The 22,636-nt window shown below is 30.9% G+C and overlaps 1 protein-coding gene across 1 annotated transcript in view; it reads left to right on the top strand.

The window, feature by feature from the left end:
* The first annotated feature begins 1,514 nt into the window (after positions 1 to 1,514).
* Positions 1,515 to 22,636, top strand: part of LOC145285835 (toll-interacting protein-like) — an 81,607-nt gene continuing 60,485 nt past the window's right edge. The window contains exon 1 of the mRNA XM_080134271.1: positions 1,515 to 1,836. Coding sequence (XP_079990397.1) covers positions 1,813 to 1,836 — 24 coding nt within the window. The 5' untranslated portion in view covers positions 1,515 to 1,812. The remainder of the gene's footprint in view (positions 1,837 to 22,636) is intronic.

A 22,636-nucleotide genomic window follows, 5' to 3' on the forward strand; every position in this document is an offset into this window, starting at 1 on the left:
TACCACTGCTATTTTTTTCTTGTTGTTTCTGTGTGTGCAGTGCTTCTGTTTCTTGTTGCTGTAAACTGTGTGTAGTGGTATCTACTCCATGTCTGCATCACATATATGTGCTAATTTAATAGCTCTGACCTCGTTCAGAACTAGTGTCAGTGTAGAATGAGCTTTTAAAACCTTTCTTCTAACTTTAGAAGATACACATGTAGCAGAATGTAGAATTTGGGTAAGAATATTCCGGTCAGTATTTTTAAGGTCACACATGGAAGCCAGGTTTTATAGCATCGCGTGGTATTGATCTAGAGTCTAGCTCAGATAAAAGTCTAGACTCTAGACTTTTGCCCAGGCTTTGCATGGTGTTAAAATTTGAAAACTTTGTATGAATTGTTTTTCTGAGAGATGAAAATGTTGATCAGCAACGTTTTTGCTATTTCATGGGGGGGGGGGCGGTGGTAGAGGGGCATGTACATTTCAATAAGAACTGCTCATGCGTAGCGTTAACGAATACAGTGATAGGGCGTAAGAAAGTCCCAGGGTCCAGGGTTTAATACTATACTAATGGTAAATTTGCAACGGGTTTGGATATCAGATTCGTTGTCAGCGACCTTGAAAACCTTAAAAAAAAAAAAAAAAAAAAAAAAAACACTTTATTGGTCGGTGTTCTGTTGTAGTTAAAGTCAACATTTACCAAATAAAAAAAAAATCGGCCCAGCGATTTTGGAGTCTATAGGGAACTCTCTCTCACACACACACAGTAACTTTTATATAGAAGTAATTCAAAATAAATAGTTGAATAAAAGAGGCGATAAGCAAAAACTACAGTATTTACTTTTCATGTCGAAAATAGTAATATATCCCAAAATTACGAAAATTCATCAAGTAATAAATTATTTATAATTAAAAGGGTATGTTTTTACGACCTGCCCCAGCGTAGTATAAACACCCCCAACCACTCCATGTTAAGAACGGCTTTCGAGGTGGGCGGATTATTCCAAAAGCCGTTCTTAACATGGGGAGGTTGGAGTGTTTATAATACGCTGGGGCACGTCGTAAAGATTTACCGTTAAAAGTAATTTTTACGGAAAATTAGGGAAATTGCATTTTCTCTAGATGTAAACACCTTGAAGATTGCGAAACAAGGGACTCTTTAATGGCGGACTTTAAAAAAAAAATTGTTCTACTTGATGAAATTTCGTAATTTTTGGATATATAACTATTTCCGACATAAGATAAATACTGTTTGATTTTTTAGCTTAAAATGACATATTAAAAAAAAATAGATCTGTGGACTCTATCTTAACACGTCTAAAAATAAGCTGAGATAAATTATCTCCCTTATTTTTCCACACTAAAGTAAAAAGGACCCCTCTCGTACGATTAAACCATAACTTTTGTGAATGGAGAGGCGGCACACGAACACATTGCAGACTAGAAGCAAGCACGTACGCAGAGAGAGACGGGGTGGGGCAAGTTAGACAGAGAGCAAGAGAGGGGGAGATAGACAGAAAGATAGAGAGAGAGGGGGGGGGGGACAGATAAGAGAGGCGACTACTACAAAGGTTCATTTACTACAGGTCCATAATACAAATCTGTACGTAACGACGGAGAAGTCACTACGTCGATAGAAAGTAGTTATCAATTTATAGACGTAATTAGCCTTTTTTTTTTTTTTTTCTAAAAACAAACACAAAAAAAAAAACACTGAATTTGTCAAGATTATTTCTTCTCATTTTTGGATTTTGGTAAACGTCAAACATTTTAAAAAGAAGAATAATAGTAGCAATAGAATAAGAAAAAAGAAAGTGACACTTAAAGAGAATGGCATCGGACAGACGTAGTCAGGTATGTCGCAATTATCCCCCCCCCCGCTCTTTTTCATTATTCATTTTCTTTCTTCTCTCTCTCTCGCACTTGAAGAAATTTAGGGTTTGTATTACTGTACACATAGATTCGAAAAAGTTGTCAAAAAACAAATATATAACAAATAAATGTTATCAAAGGCAAGATACGTTACTTTTCTACCAAACTGGATATAATTTTCGTGTTTTTATTCAATTTAACATGTTTATTCAGCTCGAAAAGCAAAAGCATACAGTGTTTACCGATGTAATATGTATTGGAAAATTCAAGATGGCGGCCGATTCTCTCTTTAACACGATAAGTTTGGAAAAAGGTGTAATAAATAAAAAACCGGTTAAAATACTGTTAAAAACTTGCTCAATATATGTTACCGTGACATAGGTTGACATATATTCGGCGGGTTTTTAATAGTATTTTGTATAGTTTTTTATTTATAACACCTTTTCCCAAACTTACGGTGTTAAAGAGGGTGTGAGATGCCATCTTGAATTTTCCAATACATTAAAAATGTGATTTATATATATTATTCTCTGATGTTTACGCACTTTCTATTTTTTTGCTTTATGTAACAATATTTAAAAGAAAAGAAAAATTAAAAATAAATAACGCGCATTTCAAATACTGTCCAACCCAACACCGGTTTGTGTACGTTTTCAACGTCCCAAATTTTCTTTTAAAAAAAAAAAAAAAAATCTACTTTTTTCTCACTTTTTATTGTGACTTTTGCTGGCACTTATGCAAAGAAGGTACCGTGCTGAAATAATTACATTTAGAAACCCATTCTTAACATGGAGAGGGGAGAGTGTTTTGTAACTATTCTGTCCTTTCACCTAACAATTTGATAAACAAAAGACACGGTAAAACTTGAATTCAACTTATATATTTAATAGCACAATAATTTCTCTGCATAAGTACCCCATTTTGTTTATTAAATTAGGCGAAAGTGCAGAATAGTTAACTAACCTTCCATGTTAAGAATTGCTAATATTTAACACATTGCACAAGTACTGATTCGTTTATGTATTTAAGAGAACTAATTATTTTTTAACTTACAAAGAAAAAAAAAAACCCTGTGCTACTTGCTACATTCTGCGATATATTTTTGTTAGCTGAAAAGGTCATTTTTTTTACAACGTACCCCCAGCGACAAACACCCCAACCTATGTTAAGAACGGCTTTCGGAATAAACACCCTGAACCTCGAAAGCCATTCCTAACATGGAGGTTGGGGTGTTTATAATAATGCTGATTGCTGGGGCAGGGCACGTCGTAAAAATTGACTGGTGAAAAGTACAGAATAGTTAAAAAAAAAAAAAAAAAAAAAAAAAAAAAAACAAACAAACTCCGTCCACTCTTCCGAACGTTAAGAATGTCTTTCTAAACGTTATTTCAGCACGGTACAATACGTGCATAACTTGCATAAGTACCAAAAAAACAATGGGAGAACAAGACACTTTTAAGTAACAGGTACTAGTAAAAAAAGAAAAAGTATGGTTTAATGAAAAGACGAAAGAATTACATTATCTTAAAAATCCAAAATACTTAGAATATGGATTGTGCTGAAATAATGTTATTTAGAAATCCATTCTTAACATGGGAGACAGAGGGCTTTTTTTGACCATTATGTACTTTCACCAAACAATTTAATAAACAGGATATCGTAAACATTGAATTCAACTTGAAAATCCTATCTAAAAAAAAAAAAAAAAAAAAAAAAATAGTATGGCCCGTCTTCTGCATATTTACCAAATTAAATATTTGATACGTTTTTTTGCTTTCTTACAATGTCTTAAATGATTGCAATATTGGCAGATCTCTGCACGAGCTTTCCTCATCCCCTGCCGTAAAATTATCGTCAATAAGATGTAACTTTCATATTAGCAGAGGCGAAAAAAAAAAGTCTAATGATGTTTAACGTAGAGGGTTCACTTTTAAATTATAAACTTCTATTAAATTTTTCTATAATACGAGAAACATAGGTTAATAAGAGTTTTGCCGATTGACCGAAAAGTCGGGTATCAATTTATTAAATGTTATAATTTAAGTGATCTCCCTAAGTCTTAACTTTAAAAAAAAAATCCTGCTAAAATAAAGTGAAATGTTATTGACTATAATCCGTAGAAAAAAAATAAATAAATAAATAAAACGCAAGAACTTAATTTTACGGCAGGGGGCAAGCTTGTCCAGATCCGCCGCTATATATATATATATATATATATATATATATATATATATATATATATATAAACTCGAAATCGAGCAAAGAGAAACGTACATAAAAATGGTCAACACAACACATTATGTCGATGCATTATCGCCAAAGGGATTTTTTTATTTTTTATTTTGTCGCATTGTTATGAGACTTTGTAAGAAAAAAAAATGCATGGTGCATTGGCAAGATCAGCCCCTATGGCAGCCGATATTAGCTCTGTAAAATAAAGTAACCAGTTACGGCAAATAGCTGAAAGGCAACCATACAAAGTGAAGCCTGAGTTCCGGAAGTTGAAAACCAAAAATATTGTATTTGTTATTGTTGTATCAGCCCGAATCACCGCGAATGAAATAGTTTTGGCCATTTCTACAGTTTATCGCCGAAAATGGAGACGCCTTTTTTTTGGGGGGGGGGCACCTGTTGTTAAAATCAGAGGGATATTTTGATCTTTTTTCTCAGGCAGACTTTTCGATAAATGTCTACAATTATATTTTTATTTTTTTATTATACAATGTTTTGGTTTTCAAACGGCGCTTTCCCCAGTTTAAACAATTATGAATGTCATTTTCATCTGTTTTTAATATATATTTTATGAAAAGTTTTCCCGTTTTCATTAATTAAATCGAAACATTTCCAATTAAACAATTACGGATATGTTTTATTTCACTTTATTCATTTACTTTTTTTTTTTTTTTTTTTCTAGTTCTTTCCGGGAGTAATTAATATCTAATTAATTTTTTTTTAATTTATTTCCTACTTCGGTCATAGTTTAAAATACTGATTTCTCCCTCTGATTCTAATGACAAGTGCCCGAAAAAAATGGCGTCTCCATTCTCGGAGATAAACTGTGGAAGTACCATAGTTTGTCTCGTAGTTGATTTTAAAAATCAAAACACCTAACCGGAAATGAAAAATAAATCGAAATGCGCCTCCCCTCCCCCAAAATTCAATAGGTTTTGATTTCATGAATTGATGGAACGTAAAAAATGACACCAATCTACTTAAAAAAAAAAATTTTTTTTATAAAGTGTTATTCTTTTATTTACTATTTTACTGTTATTCCGAATGTTCTCAATTCCTATTTTATTGACACTTCTTGGCGGCATTTATTATTTCTTTATATATTTATTTTTTTAAATAAAGTTATTTATGCACCTATGTTCCCGTGATGCATTGTGCGGCCAAAGCGCCATTGTTAGGGGGCGATAACTCCAATTTCTTCTTGGCCAAATAAATAACAAACAAGTTCTGTTTTTGTTTTTTTGAACACAAATATTTGAAAACATTTATTGTATAAAAATGTATCAAAATATAATTACAGAAACATTTATTGAAAAGTCTACGTAAGAAAATATGGTAATTTTAATAAAAGTTTGCATTTTTGTAATTAAAGCAACATTAAATTTATATATATATATATATATATATATATATATGAGCAAACAGTTAATAAAATGTTAAAAAACACTTTGAAATGAGCTAAAAACATTTAATCTGAAAAGGAAACACTAGATAAATAATATTGAGCTTTTACATCTGGCTGAGATAATTTTATAAATATTAATTCTTTAATATTTATAATTTACTTTAATTTTACCATCTTGGATCATTTTGGTAACTTCAATTGTAATTTTCATTTTATTATATATATATTGTACTCCGTGCTGAAATAATAACGGTATTATTTAAAAAGCCATTCTTAACATGGGGTGTTTTGCAGTTTGCACCTATTCTATATTTTAACCTTACAATTGACTAAAAAAACAAAACTTTAATTAAACTTGGAAATACGATTTAAAAAAATAGCGCGGATCGATCAGTCATCGAATCGATCAGTGCTATTTTTTAAATCCGCCGGATCAGTAAGTGCACTAGCACCATTTTTTTTTTTCTCAAACAAATCAATAATTGGTGCTAATGCACTTAATGATCCACGCTGTTTTTTAAATCGTATTTCCAAGTTTAATTAAAATTGTTTTTTTATTTAATTGTACGGAATAGGTACAAAACACCCCCTCTCCCCATGTTAAGAATGGCTTTTTAAATAACGTTATTATTTCAGCACGGATCAATAAGTGCAGTGGTGCAGTCTGCAGTGCATGAGTACCCAATAATTTTAATGAAACATCTTTTGAATTAAAGCAATTTTGAATGGTCAACAGTAAATTATTTGATTTAAATGAAACATTTTTCTTGAAAGCAGTTATTTTAAAAGGTCTGGACAGGGCTTTTAACCTATTTAAAACTAAATCAGAACCTAGTTCAGTTTCCTTAAAAAAAAAAAAAAAAAAAAAATTTTTTTTTTTTTTTTTTTCAGCCGACGTACACTACTACCTGCTACCCCACTAGCAAAATACGCATCGGCTCTAATGTTGAACGTTGTTCAATTAAGAGAGAATTCATTATTTTTACAAGGAAATAATGTTTGCGTGTGTGATCTAGTTTGTTTTATTTATTTTGGCTTGAAATTTGAGTATTTTACTTTAAGGGCCTTTTCACGTTCGTATATAACAAAATATTTTTAGATTTCGGTGTGCTAAAAACGAATTTGCAAACCGTTTCCATTGCAAAAAGTCTTCATGATATGAAGAAATTACTTTTTTGAAAAGTGGGTGACCACTTTTCCATCTAAATTTAACCTAAAATGAGCACTCACTTTCTGGCCACCTGAGAGAGAGAGAGGGGGGGCATTTTTTGTGAGGGTGAAGGAATTAATATTTTTGGCCAAATTTTCGATATTTGTCGTCTGAGACTTCAGGCTTCAAACTGATACCGATCTCGTGAAAATCTGTTGCCTCTGTCGAAAGTTTTAGGCATACATACATACATTTAAACAGATAGATGAGATTTATATTCTAAACTAGCAGGGCTAACCGGCGTTGCTCGAGACCGTATAAACAATGAAAAAACAAAAGCAGATATTGAACATATGTTTTATTCTTAGGGGAGAGGAATCTTTCATCTCTATGTATTTGTTTTATCTACCCTAGGACTGGTATTGTTCATGTTTTAAAAAATAAAAATTGCAAAAGGAACTGAAAAATGAATGGAAATCATTTTGGCAGAGTTACCATTATTTTTGTATTTCACACACACAAAATATTTTGAATAAAAATAATTTAAAATAAAAAAAAATATTGCCAAAAAAAATTAAATAAATTGTTGAATAATTTAAAAAATTTTAAAAACATTGTTGCAAAGAATTAAAAATATTTCGATTTATTCCCCAGTTCCTGTTCGGTGTTTTGATTTAAATCAACTTGGTGACAAACTGTTTTATTCGCAATGGTTCGGGCCGAATCTCAACAATAATTAGCCAACTAAAATCTTAAGATACCGAATTTCTTGCAGACCAGGATATAAATACCCTAACTCGCTACAAGAAAAAATAATGAAACGAATTGAACGAAGGAAACAAAGAACTCAAATGCTGGAATAAAATAAACATGTCGTTTATTTTCTGTTGAAAAATGAAAGTCTTTCGTGTACATGTGTTCATTCGGACGTGGAAGGAAAGGGGAATGCAATAGAGAAACGCGAAAGGTTAAGCTCGGTAGAGTCGCGCACATGTCTGTGTTGATGGACCAAAACCGAAGGGGAGATAGTGAGAAAGTCAATCCAGTTCATGGAGAGAGAAAGCGTATAAAGTGTATGTGCGCTTATCCCACATTACAGTAGCAGGAAAAATGACGTTAGGGCGCGTGGTTGTTTTGTCGACTCCACAGGTCGAACGCTGGTCCGGACGAAAAAGGGGAAGTTGACAGGTTTTGTTGACTTTTATACTGGGGTCAGTGTTCTGACTGCGCATGTCTGGCTTTCACTTTAAAGGAAGTGACGTGATAGCTCGGGTGTGTGTGTGTATGCACGTGAATGTGAGTGTATATATGTACGTGTCTGTGTGTGCGTACATGTGGGTGTGTGTATGAGGATGTGTATGTGTGCGTATGGGTGTGTGTATATGTGAAGAAAAACATGTTCGAACGAATTAAAGAAAATGTACGTTTTTTTTTTTGTTTTTTTGTTTTTAAACTAAAAATTGCATAATTATCAAAAAAAGAAAGAAAAAAGAGGGGTCGGGGGGCGAGTTACAGGAAACAAGCATCTTAAACACAAACGCCGGCTGATTTTTTACAAAAGTACAACACCCGAATTATAAGAATTTTGTTTGATTAGTTTGTTGTTTTTGTTGTAATAAAATGGAAATGTTTATTTATTATAATTGGAATATTTTTGAATGTACAAAAAAAATTATTTTTTGCTAAAAAGTTTCATATTTAATTTGATAAGTTTTTTTCATAAAAATTTTCCTGTGTGTGGTTTTTTAATAAGTGTACTTCTAAATATACAACAAATTTTATGTTGATATTTGAAAGGTATAAACATTCTAATTTCTTCAGATATTTTTTAAACAGCCTTCGTTGAAAAACAAGGAGTATATTGTTCTATTAAACTTTTATTGTTTAAGTAATTTAGCTTTATTTTCTTTGTTCATTTTATATAAAAAAAAAAAAAGTTGAAAGATATTTTTCACTCAGTAGTGAGTGAGCCCAGGAAGATTGTTAGTGAAAGAAATACAATAGCAAAAAGATAAGCGTTTCATTATTTCTAGTCGCCACTTTGAAAAATCACTCGCAAATGCGACTGTTTCACTCGCAATGTAGAGCCCTGACTATAGAAGGAGGCTAGAACTGAGAGTTGAGTAACCTATCGCCAATAAACTACTTATTCTTTAGACTTGTCAAAAGGAACAGGCATCTTACCCCTCCTTGGGACATCGTTTTTTTTTTTTTTTTTTTTTTTTTTTTTTTTCAAGATTATAAAAAAAAAAATTTCTTATACTAATGTTTAGATCTTCATGCATACAAGGAAAATATTATAATGCATTTAAAATTTTCACGGAAATTATTATCCGCAATACAGGGTGGCCCAAAAAAAACGGAGGACATTCAATTGTTGTTTTTCTGAGCATTTTACAGTCAACGAAGAAAAAAAGGCCAAAGACCCTAGTGTTTTGATGTGATGTTTTGAATATAATAAACTAGTTATGACAAAAGTTTCATTTCATTCAGACAAAACACTAAGAAACGGGGCCTAATTAGAGTTGGGGCCCGTTTTTTGGGGGGTCACCCTGTATGAGTGACATTTAGAAGCGGTGCAGAGGAGTGCTACGAAATTGATCTGCATGATCTGGGCCCATATCAAGACGGTGATTGAGGCTGAAAGCAGCTACATTGAATAGCTATCAGCTCTACTACATAATCAAGTTACCTGAATTGATTTTTTTTTATAAGTTTTAAAATAAAACTGTAGTGTTGTTTTCTTTAGGGCGACAATTTTATCGTTCTACACTGTATACATGGACCGTGTTATGTTCCTGTTTCTCTACAGGGGCTGATCCGTCCAAAGCTAGAATATGCCACATCAGTATGGTCACTGAGATATATGCGTGGCATTGGAACTATAGATGCGGTGCAGAAGAGGGCTAAGAAATTGATCCCAGATCTGCATAATCTGTCCTACGAGGAGTAACTGGATCTTTCAACTCATTGACTGAGAGGGGGATGCCCTCCAAGTCTTCAAATATCTGCATGAGGAATAACAACATGGACTGTCTCAAGATGCTTCCTTTGAAATAAGATTGTAGGATCCGTAGGGATTCCTTGGGTTTGGATAAGCAGTGACAGCGGAAGGGGGCATCTGGGTCTGTTCGAGCACACTTAATGTGTAGCTGCTGGAAAAAGTGGTATCTGCAGTCGAATACTATCTTCAAAGCCAGACTAAACAAACATTGGCGGGATCACCCACTTAGCTTTGACCACAAATCTAGAGATGTGTATAGGACTGTGTTCCTTCTCACCGTAAGTGTTGTAAAAACAAATGAAATATTTTTTTCAACTATTTCTTCTTTTTTTTTTTTTTTTTTTTTTTTTTTTTTTTTGGTGAAAATATTGAATAAACAATGCTTAATTCAATGATAATGTCGTTAGTTCAAGAAATAAAATTTTACTATGTACTGGTATTAAAAACAATTTAATATATACTAAACTTTGAACCCATAGGGCCCATAATTCTAGTAATTAAAAATAATTAATACATTTTTGGAGTTATTGTCTTTCAGATGAAATTACTTGGGTTGGGAAACATAATTACCAAATTGGACAAAAAATAATTAATATAAAATAAAGTAATGTTTATTCTAACGTTAAAAAAAACCAAAAAAACTGGTTTCACTTCATTTGCAGTTTTTTTTTTGTTTTCTTCTAGAAATAAAATTGGACATTACTTTTTAACGTTTATAACTTTGAACTTATGTAGATCAGCCATTATGCCTGCCAATATTTCCTCCGTAAAATCTGGTACCGAATTATGGCAGCGAAAAGACAACCACACAATAAAACTCTGGTTCTTGAAACAGAAAATGAAAAAACTTTCCAAATAGGTACACCCAAAGATTTAGTTACATATTTCCACTATGAATGGAGAAAGTCGAATCCAATTGCGAATTTTATCAAGATGTACAAATAAAGTCTGTTACATTTTGGCAGACGATTATTTTTCAGTCAATTTGAAAGTGTTATCTTTACACTAGCAGGCTGCCCAGCATTGCTTGGTCGTAAAATACACTTAAATATGATATTTTGATTAATGGAGATTTTATATTATATTGGACCCAATATATAATATTATATTATATTGGACCCAATATATAATATTATATTGGACCCAATATATAATATTATATTGGACCCAATATATAATATTATATTATATTGGACCCAATATATAATATTATACTATATTGGACCCAATATATAATATTATGCTATATTGGACCCAATATATAATATTATACTATATTGGACCCAATATATAATATTATACTATATTGGACCCAATATATAACATTATACTATATTGGACCCAATATATAACATTATACTATATTGGACCCAATATATAACATTATACTATATTGGACCCAATATATAACATTATACTATATTGGACCCAATATATAACATTATACTATATTGGACACAATATATAACATTATACTATATTGGACCCAATATATAACATTATACTATATTGGACCCAATATATAACATTATACTATATTGGACCCAATATATAACATTATACTATATTGGATCCAATATATAACATTATACTATATTGGACCCAATATATAACATTATACTATATTGGACCCAATATATAACATTATACTATATTGGACCCAATATATAACATTATACTATATTGGACCCAATATATAACATTATATTATATTGGACCCAATATATAACATTATATTATATTGGACCCAATATATAATATTATATTATATTGGACCCAATATATAATATTATATTATATTGGACCCAATATATAATATTATATTATATTGGACCCAATATATAATATTATATTATATTGGACCCAATATATAATATTATATTATATTGGACCCAATATATAATATTATATTATATTGGACCCAATATATAATATTATATTATATTGGACCCAATATATAATATTATATTATATTGGACCCAATATATAATATTATATTATATTGGACCCAATATATAATATTATATTATATTGGACCCAATATATAATATTATATTATATTGGACCCAATATATAATATTATATTATATTGGACCCAATATATAATATTATATTATATTGGACCCAATATATTATATTATATTGGACCCAATATATAATATTATATTGGACCCAATATATAATATTATATTGGACCCAATATATAATATTATATTATATTGGACCAAATATATAATATTATATTATATTGGACCCAATATATAATATTATATTATATTGGACCCAATATATAATATTATATTATATTGGACCCAATATATAATATTATATTATATTGGACCCAATATATAATATTATATTATATTGGACCCAATATATAATATTATATTATATTGGACCCAATATATAATATTATATTATATTGGACCCAATATATAATATTATATTATATTGGACCCAATATATAATATTATATTATATTGGACCCAATATATAATATTATATTATATTGGACCCAATATATAATATTATATTATATTGGACCCAATATATAATATTATATTATATTGGACCCAATATATAATATTATATTATATTGGACCCAATATATAATATTATATTATATTGGACCCAATATATAATATTATATTATATTGGACCCAATATATAATATTATATTATATTGGACCCAATATATAATATTATATTATATTGGATCCAATATATAATATTATATTATATTGGATCCAATATATAATATTATATTGGATCCAATATATAATATTATATTATATTGGACCCAATATATAATATTATATTATATTGGACCCAATATATAATATTATATTATATTGGACCCAATATATAATATTATATTATATTGGACCCAATATATAATATTATATTATATTGGACCCAATATATAATATTATATTATATTGGACCCAATATATAATATTATATTATATTGGATCCAATATATAATATTATATTGGATCCAATATATAATATTATATTATATTGGATCCAATATATAATATTATATTATATTGGACCCAATATATAATATTATATTATATTGGACCCAATATATAATATTATATTATATTGGACCCAATATATAATATTATATTATATTCCCAGTTTAAAGAAAAAAAACTCTTGCACCACCATTGAGAATTGAAACAAAACGTTTAGCTTATGATTTACTTTTTCCTTTGACATTAATGTCTCAGCTATGAAGGCATGTTTGCTTCAAAGCTAAAAATTAAAACTTAAATCAATAGTTATTACATTATGCATGCATATTCACAATGCTGTCGTTTGATTTCACCTCACAAATTCCATTTTTTAATTTTCACACTTTTGCACCGATTTTCCCTGGCTAAAACCCAAATATAAAGTTTTGCATGAGTTCAAATACCCTATATATTAAGTTTCATGTGTAATGGGCAAAAACTGACAAGTATTTGGCAGACAAAATATTTTAAACAAATATATAGAGGATTGTTAACTATAACCGTTTTACACAAATATTATGCAAGTATAAATAATGTAGAATATCTGCATGAATATAATTACACATAATAATAGTTAACTAAAGATAATCATCCCATGAGAAAACTGTTCATCAAAGAAGCAAGCAGCCATGTGTTTGTGCTTTGTGTGGCTATACAAACAAATAATCAACACTCGCATCGGAAACGTCCCTCTGTCCTGCGGGCTGTGAATAAAGAAAAATCAAAAAGATCCAAGATAGCATCCGTGATCTTTTTAAGCCTTCGATCTCACAGGTCTCGCATGGTCACATGACATACCTGCTAATGAGGCATGCTGAACATGATAAAAGCAGGTCGGTGGGAGGAGTTGCAAGAGCGTTCAGACCTGCGTCTCATTAGATCTTTTGTTTTTGTTTGTTTTTGCTATAAAAACTGAACAAATTAATGGGAATTAAGATGAATGTTTAAAAGAATATGCATATTAGCTAGATCTTTTGCAGATGAATACAATTCCACAGTCCATATATAAAAGTTGTATTTTCTTTTTAAATAAATAGAAAAAAGGTTTTTAATATGAATACCAATACATGCAAAAAAGATTTGGATTTGTTTTTGAAAGTTAATCAGAATGAATATCCTTATTACTTTTGCTTTTTATTAACTCCTTTAAAGATAAACATTGCATTTTTACATCCAGCAATTGTCTTGCATGAGGAGTGTCAGAATTTGCCATTAAAAAAGGAGTGATTATGTAGACTCGCTATCTTTCGAAACTTATAACAATATGAATAATGTAATTTAAAGCCCAATTTTTTTTTTTTTGATAAAAGGAGCAACCAAACTTTAAAATACTAAAAGGTTTTATTGAAAAATATACAAATTTTTTTTAAATCGGTTTTCTGTCAAAAAAGATTTCATAAAATTCAATGAATTTTAACTTTATCTAAATATAATAAATATATATAGATTAAAAAAAATCACTTGCCTATATAAAATACTAATCAATGGATGCTCCATTCTTCATTCATTCAGTCCATATTTATATTTTATATTCCATATATTTTTTAAATGAAAGAATTTTTTTAAACAACTATTTGAAAAGACTGCCATTACATAAGCATTAAGCGGTGTTAGCAAGCCGGTGTTTTGTGTTTCTTCCTGTTTTGAAATATGGATGGATAGCAGGACGTAAAAACAACACGTACACGTAAGCCATGAAGCCTTGTGAATGAAGAAATATGTGTCACCGTTGTTAAAAAAAATAATCACATTATCAGTTTTTGCCTTTAAAAAAAATCACTCGAAATTTTTTTTTTTTCTGTCAAAGAAATACACGAGTTTTTGATTTAATATATTTTAATTCTTTATGGAGTGAATTTTTTTTTTTTTTTTTTTTTTTTTTTTAAATATCTAAAAAAAAAAAGAAAACATTACATTGAATGAAATAGAAAAAAAATGTAATCTATGAAATTTTCTGGACAATATAACAAGATTATAAGGTTTCACTTAAAAAATTCAACGTGCTTTTTTTTTTAAAACTTTGGACTTTACAGGTTAGTTTTCAAATAACTGTTCTTTTTTTGTTTTAAATTAGCTTATTTTATTTATTGATCTTTTATCTTCAGTTTGTGAGATAGAAATTTGAGATGAGAAAATTATTTTCATTTGAATAGACATTTCAAAATGGGGGGGGGTGAATAAAAAAAAAAAAAAAAACGCTTGTCTAGAATATTATATTCAGTTTATTAGAAAGCATAAAATTTCACATTGAACCTGAAAATATCGTAAAAAATGAACCATTAGAAAAATTGATAGATTTTTAAATTGAAAAAATTTAACTCATAAAATTCAATTGATTTCATTACGTAAAAACATGGCTGCATGAACGCGCGCCGGCACTTTGTAAACACTGTTTAAAAAAAAAAAATATATATTTCTATTTTTTTTTTAAACAACTTTAATAGTTTATTTTGGAAGTATATTCCATAAAGAAAATAAACAACCCACTTTAAAAAGAGAAATTACGAGTTTTTTTTTATATTTTATTCGCAGTTTCGTGTTAGGGGTGTCAAAAATTCCCCCAAAATTCTGACACACCTAGTCTTCCATTGATGGTTGCATATTTTTTTTTTTTCTTTGTTGCACGGAAAAAGATCTTCTACAAAAGGAATTTATTTGGACTAAATGCCATGATAATGTTCTGTGTGAATGGCAGGTGAAAGCAAAGATCTGAATTGTACCCCCCCCCCAAGTTCCCTTTTGGTTACAGGTTACATCGCTTTTTTTTCATTCTTTGTCTTTTGCTATTTCATAAATATGCCTTTCTTCCAATTTCATCCTCTCTTTATACGCCTCTCTCTCCAAAAAAGCAATTAAATTTCTGAATGCCTTTGCAGACCTACCCTGCTCCTCTCTTCCCGCTCCCCCCTGAACAGCTTTTTGTTCCCCCTCTCCTTACTCATGTCCTCTCCCTCTGGCCTTCCCTTTTCCCTTTCAGTATCATCAGAAAGAATGCTTAAATGAACCCTAAAAAGCACTTGTTTACCCATGAAACAAATTGATACAAGCCCAGAGATGGATGGGCTATACCTTGCAGTTTTCACATCAACCCTCACCTCCCCCGGATCTTCTCCAAAACTTCCTTTCACTAACATAAAAGAAAATAAGAAGCATTACCTTCAGTGCAAAGTAATTATAACAATTTGCATTAAATAAGGTGAAAAGAAAAAAAAAAAAAAAATAGCGTCTTCTGTGCATTCATGCAAAAGTAGACTAAAATAGGCTCGTAAAAAAAAAAAATAAATAAATAAAAAAAATAAACAGAAAAAAATGCCAAAAATACATTCAAGACACAATTTGTGTGTAAAAATAAATAAATGAATGAATAGAAACATTTACAAAAAAACAAAATGTCTACTTGAACTACATTTAAATACAAAAAATAAACTGTCCGCATGACCGGAAAAAAAAGCTAGAAAACAATTACAGAATTAAAACGCAACAGTTTATAAACAAACCCTATAATAATAATAAAAATATATGTATTATTTGGACATGTTCAGTGTTTTTCTCACAATGTTTCGGTTGATGTAACCTTCGGCCATGTACAAACGTATCTTGTCGAACTCTGGGAATCTTTCTGTGGATCTCGTGGCATAACGGATAAAGTAGGAAATAAAATTCAATTATAAGTTACCTTCTGAAGGTCTAAGGTTCACTCTTCAGTGCAGTTGATACTAAAAATACAATTGTTAATTACTTAAGACTTGGTAATGGCTAATGGAACAAGAGCATGCTACCCCTCATGGTTTAAACAAAGACTTTTATTAAAAGTTCCATGCAGATTCTAGAGTTTGACAGAAAGATTCACCGAGTTGGAGAAAATAAACGTGAAGGTCAAAGGTTACATTGGCAGAAACGTTGTGGGAATAACACTCAAGATGAGAATAGTAGTCTCTTCTGAAGAATTCACAAATGTCAGAAATATCACTAAATGTTTTTACGTCGTTTATTTTTTTGTATTCAATTTTGAGAACCCGGGTTTAAAATTGTATTGTCACCTTTTGATTGTAACTTATTGGCATATTTTTACTGAACTAATATTGACAGCTGTAGGGTTTGATCTTACCATGAGCCCCCCCCCCCCAATATTTAAATTTTAAAATCTAAAACAAATCTAGGTAGCTGAGATCTACTAATTAAATCGACTATTTGCTGAATGCTGTCATCTTGGTTGTCATAAAATGTTACTTGATTGTCTATTTTATATTTAAAAAAAATCGATATTACTACATCGTGATTCCAACCCTCATTTTCTGTTCCTACCTCTATATGAGTGATTTAAAAAAAAAAAGAAAAAAAAAAAAGCTAAACGAGACCCCCCCCCCCCCACCCACCCATTCCAATAATGTAATATATATCTTCCAAGCTGATTTGACCATTTTTACTTATAAAACACTAATCTTTAAACGTGGATAAACATAACTAAACATGCATATCCTCCCGAGATGTTATCCGTGTTATTCTGGAGTGATGCAGTATGCACAGTGACAAAACAGCAACACAAAAAAAGCAATAACACCTAAGGTAGGGCAAATACAGTAACCAGGGGTCGGAAAAAAAAACATTGTACCTATTTACTATGCCTCCCCACGGGACAGAGTTAGACACAAAACATTGTATTCCACATCATAACCTGGTCACCTGGTTGGAGAAATTTCTTGCTGTAAGTGCGATGCCAATTGAGGGGACTTGGTTAGAAAACAAAATGGAGATCTTGAGGAAAAAAGCAAAGAGTTTCACAGCATCTACTCCAGTCGCACTTGGATGAACATTGCTGGCATGTTTGGAAAAGAGATAAAGATAACTTTGTAGGAATATTTAGTGACGTTAAACAAGTTTTTTTTTTTTTTTTTTTTTTTTTTTTTTTTTACTAAATTAGGGAAAATTCAATTATGCAATATTGACGACCTATGTTAATTCTGATTGTTTAAAGTTTTTTTTTTTTTTTTTTATATATATTTTTCAACATGTTTAATAGAATACATTAGTAGTCAGGAAGTATTTTTTTCTATCCTCCTTTTGGTAAAAATCACCTTAGACCCCAAAAAATAGGATAGGAATCAACGCTATAGTAGCACCAAAAAATCCTTAGCATATCTAGTTGTAAATTACTCTTCATTATTTGGTCCTAACTGCATAGACTCATTTGCCTGCAAAGCTTTTTCTTAAGGAACAGGGGTAAAATCATAAGTACATTAGAACCTTGGAATATGACATTAAAAATTTGTAACAAAATACAAAATACAGTACAGTATATAATACACATATATATAATCAAATAACATAAATAACACCTTAAGGTAGGGCAAATACAGTAACCAGGGACCGGAAAAACATGGTATTCCACATCATAACCTGAAAAAAAAAAACGTATCCTAAGGCCACTGTATTCTGGGATTCTGCTGCATTGTTTTCTTTAGTATTATTTCGTCATTCGTGGCTTTTTCTCATTTTGATCTTTCTATAGATATTATGGTTTCTTCATGGGTTTTAGGAATGTATCTTATCCTATACTAATAGTTGGTAGATAACACCATGCTCTAAAACAGACAGGAGAGAGAAAATGGATGTGCCATTCAATGCTACTAAGACTAAACCTCTTTCTTTTTAACAATTACAAGAAACCTTCCCAACCACTGATTGTCATGACTAATAATACTCTACATGAAAGTTCTTCATTCAAACTCCTCGGTTTAACATTCACAGGCAACATGACTTGGAACAAATACATTGCCAAGGTTGCTGCGAAGAAGGTGGTCTCTCTTTACCATATTAGGAAATTGTTCACACCCGAGAGTATTCTGTAATTCTACAAAGCCACTATTTGCCTATGCATGGAGTATTGTTGCTACATCTGGTCTAGTGCATCTACCACTAGTCACGAGCTTTTAGACAGTTAAAAAATTTTTTTTTCTCCAATCTAATAGGTCAATGAGACTCCAAACTCTGTTCCATTGCCGAAATGTTGCATCCCTGTCCTTTTTATGTATTTATTTATTTATTTTTTTTTCAAATAGGTATTTCTTATTTATATATTGTATTTCATGTTTTTACAGCTTTATTGCTGCTCGTATTGTCTTAAGGTAAAATCCAGTAATGAATCAGGAAAAAATTAAACTCTGATTCCTGGAATACAAAAAAAAAATAAATAAAAATACTGAATTATTTACATTGTTTTACTTGCTGCTTTGTTTTTTTTTTAATGAAATTTATAAAAACAAATAAACTGTTTGCATGACTGATCTTATAAAAATAACATTAGAAAACAATTACAAAGCAACAACAAAAAAAAGGCAAATAAAAAAAAAAAAATACAATGCAACAATATAAATCTAATCAGTAAAAAAACTTATTTTGCTCAATTGTAGAATAGTGGCGACGAATGTCTCTTTGTAACAGAAAAACAACTTTATTGAGTTGTAAATAAAAGAGGGATGAATGTGAATGGTGTTAGTAAATGAAATACGCCCATAAGTATGGACGAAAGCAAAATGTCAAAGTCCAGGCAGTGTTAAATAAATGTCCCATTACCAGGGAAGAGAAACGAGTTTGTGTATGAAGGATGGCTGAATGTCGTGTTTGTAAGGAAAGATGTTCATGTATTATAAAATAATATGCTACTTCGCTCAATAACATCTTCAACCCCAATGTTAATTTCATTGTCCTCTTCTCCTTCATCTTCTCTTCTGGCAGTGTTGTTGTCTCTCACATTAGCAGATGCCAAGGGGATGGGCGGGGGTGCGCAGTGGTTCACAAATATAAAAATAAAACAAAACACAAACTCTGGCAATTCTGCAAACAGTGATTTCATTCTAGGTGTGTGTGACGCCATTGATCGCTTATGTGCCAAATCCTTTTTGTCAGCGATTAATCAATTCATTTCCCCATCTGGTTTGAGCTACGACATGCGTTCTACTGTGACCAATTTGCAACTGTCCTCCACTCTGTCAACTGTTACAAACTCAAAACTCTCCTAACTTGATTGACAATCCTATTTTAATTTTCTTTTGTGTTCCTCTACTTTTTGTTCTGCCGATAAACTTATTTCCTTTTACTTCCTAACAATGAGTGGGGGGCGGGGGGGGACAACGTCAATAGTATCTCTCACACACACACACACACACACAAAAATCAGGCCATGTATAAGCAGTTATATAGGCGTGTGTGTGTTTCATATTAAGTCTGTGTGTGGCAGTTGCCATAAATTGAGTCTTTTTGTTGGAGTAAAACCTGTGGCCCAGGAAGGTTTTGGTTGGGAGTCAGAAAGGAGCACCGTAGAATGGTCTCCGAGCTAGAAAAGAGAAACTCTAGCAGGCACTCCCTTTCATCAACTTTTGTCATGTTCTCAACTCGCCTGAGAGATGGCCTCTGATTAGGCTAGCAAGAAAGGAAGTTAAATACTTGCTATGATAAGCACAAAGCTTAGAAATTTAGCAGATTCAAAACTGAATGTGGCTGGCGATTTTTATCCTGCCCCCCCCCCCAAATCAAGAGATGTAATGACCTGGTTTCTGTTGATTTTGTGGTGGAATTTTAGTTCTGTGCAGTTCTAGGAGGTCCATCCGTTTGAGGCGCCCTCACCAGGGAATGCCGACAGGCTTACCCAGGCATGTTTTTCAGGTCAGTGTCCCCCCTTTGGGGTGCTGACTTCTCAATTCCACTTTCCGACCCTAGTGTCTAAGGTTTTGCAGTGGAAGAGAACTAAATACCTTAAAAATGGTGAGCTGCTGCTGCTGTTGTGGTCGTTTGTAGTTGCTAGTGCTAATAACACTGCCAGTACAGTTAACCTTTCAGGAACTTTGGTTTCATTTTGTATACTCACTCTTAGATCATTATTGTAACTTGTTAGTGAATTTTGCACAGCCAATATTACCAGCATGGAGGCTGATCTATATCAATATCTTATACTCTTGTCCCTTTAATATTCTACATTTTTTTTTTTTTTTTTATGCTAATTTAAGAATTAAAAAAAAAAATAATGCGTCAAATATATCCAAATAATGAAAATTAAAATAATGTAAAATTATTTCAAATCTATTAATAGCAATCTGTCTGACATCGGTACTTGATTCAGACTAACCCATTTTTCGTTTTTATCTTCCATTGTTATTAGCATTAATATATTTTATTTAGCTTTAATTTTTTTTTTTTTTTTTTCAGAAAATACTAGATTCTATTGTGTGTAAGCAGCCTGAAAATATATCGGCAAGAAAAGTTATTTTAAGAGATTGTTTTAAATATGAGAAGTGAATTCAGTTAATTTGGTTTTCAAATCCAACAACCGAAATTCTTTTCTCTTTTGATATCTGTAACAATTGTAAAAGCTAACACAAAGAACAGTCATTTTAATCAATGAACTTTGTTTTATCATTGTTAAAGTTGTTTATAAAAATGACATGTTTGCTTTAATGAAAATTTCAAATTATTTCAAAACATTTAAGATTCTGTTTTATCTACAAATTCAATTATCTCTATATATATCTATAAAAGTGTGTGTGAGGACACTTGTCAACCTATATACTCAATGAATTTTTGACCTACAGGCTTGAAATTTAGTAAATCGGGTATTCAGACATGTGGAAAACTTTTTAATTGGTTTTCATCTGGAAAAAAAGACTGCTAAGAGGTCAAAATTGGTGTGGGGAGGGTAATCAGATTTTTATCTGTTTACTAATTGTTTTACGAATGCGCATGCATAAATTGTTCACATTAGATTCCTTATGTTAAGAATAAGTAGATTTGAAAACATTTTTTAAAGATTGTCAAGCTCTCCTAATGGTTATTGTATTTGACTCCGTCTTTAGGTTTTGGTTTCGCTCTCTGCTCCAAGTATTTATTTATTTTTTTTTTTTATACTTACAAGTGAACCATTTAGAAAAAACATACTCGCATGCACATGTCTCAGTTTCTTTACATTTTTTAAAATTTACTTTTAAGGAATTTAATGTACCGTTTTAATACCGGGCAATGCTGGGTAAATCTCATAATCTCTATATAAAGTTATGTGTATATGCTTATATCTTTGTATATGCAGGATTAAGTCCTAAACTCATTAACCAATTATTTACACTTTCTAAGTGTGGGGGTGGGTAATGTGAGCTATGTTAATTTAGTTTTATGCAAAAAGGACAGAGGGGGTCGAAGTTTTTGTAAGAATTTAGATACAGTAGAACCCTGGGATATAGAGGCCCCGGGATACAGATTTCAGGTTACAATGTGGAATACAATGTTTTTTGGCCCCTGGTTACGGTATTTGCCCCGCCTTACGATGTTATTTATAATTTTATTTGATTACATACATGTGTATTATATACTGTACTGTATATAATTTTGCTTAGGCCCCGCCATATGCCAATTTCACTTTATGATCCTAACCCTGGAACAGATTAATGCTATATTCTGGGGTTCTACTGTGAAACTTTAACAAATAGATATTAGGCCTCACTTAATAATTATTCCCCAAATTTTACTTTCTTTGGAGTATTTTAAAGGGTTTTAGACGGGGTATAACTATGAGCATAATCTCCCATTCGAAAATAAAAATATTTCATATTACTTGTTTTGATCAAACTATTGTTCTCCTCTTATTTGTGCACTGTTTTGGTCGGTTTGGCCTTTGAATACCTTTTCAAGAATAAAAATCATGTAATGAATTTTGATCAAAATTAGAATAAGGGTTCTAGACATAAGGTTTAGAACTATATTTTTATTTTAATCATTGTAGGAAGATATAAAGATGGGGCAAAAGTGTTCTGTTTGGGAATTAATTTTACCTTTCCTGAGACTGGTATTCTAGCTATGTAAGAAAAAAAAAATATTAGAAAGTGACAAAAACAAAAAAATTCCAGGCGTTTTAATGAAATAATTTGTGAAACGGAAAATGTCATGGGGTTAATATTGTTTTGTTTTTGTTTCTTTAAATATTTTCT

This window comes from Euprymna scolopes, chromosome 10, assembly GCF_053919585.1.
Source record: "Euprymna scolopes isolate OS-2025 chromosome 10, ASM5391958v1, whole genome shotgun sequence".
NCBI lineage: Eukaryota > Metazoa > Mollusca > Cephalopoda > Sepiida > Sepiolidae > Euprymna > Euprymna scolopes.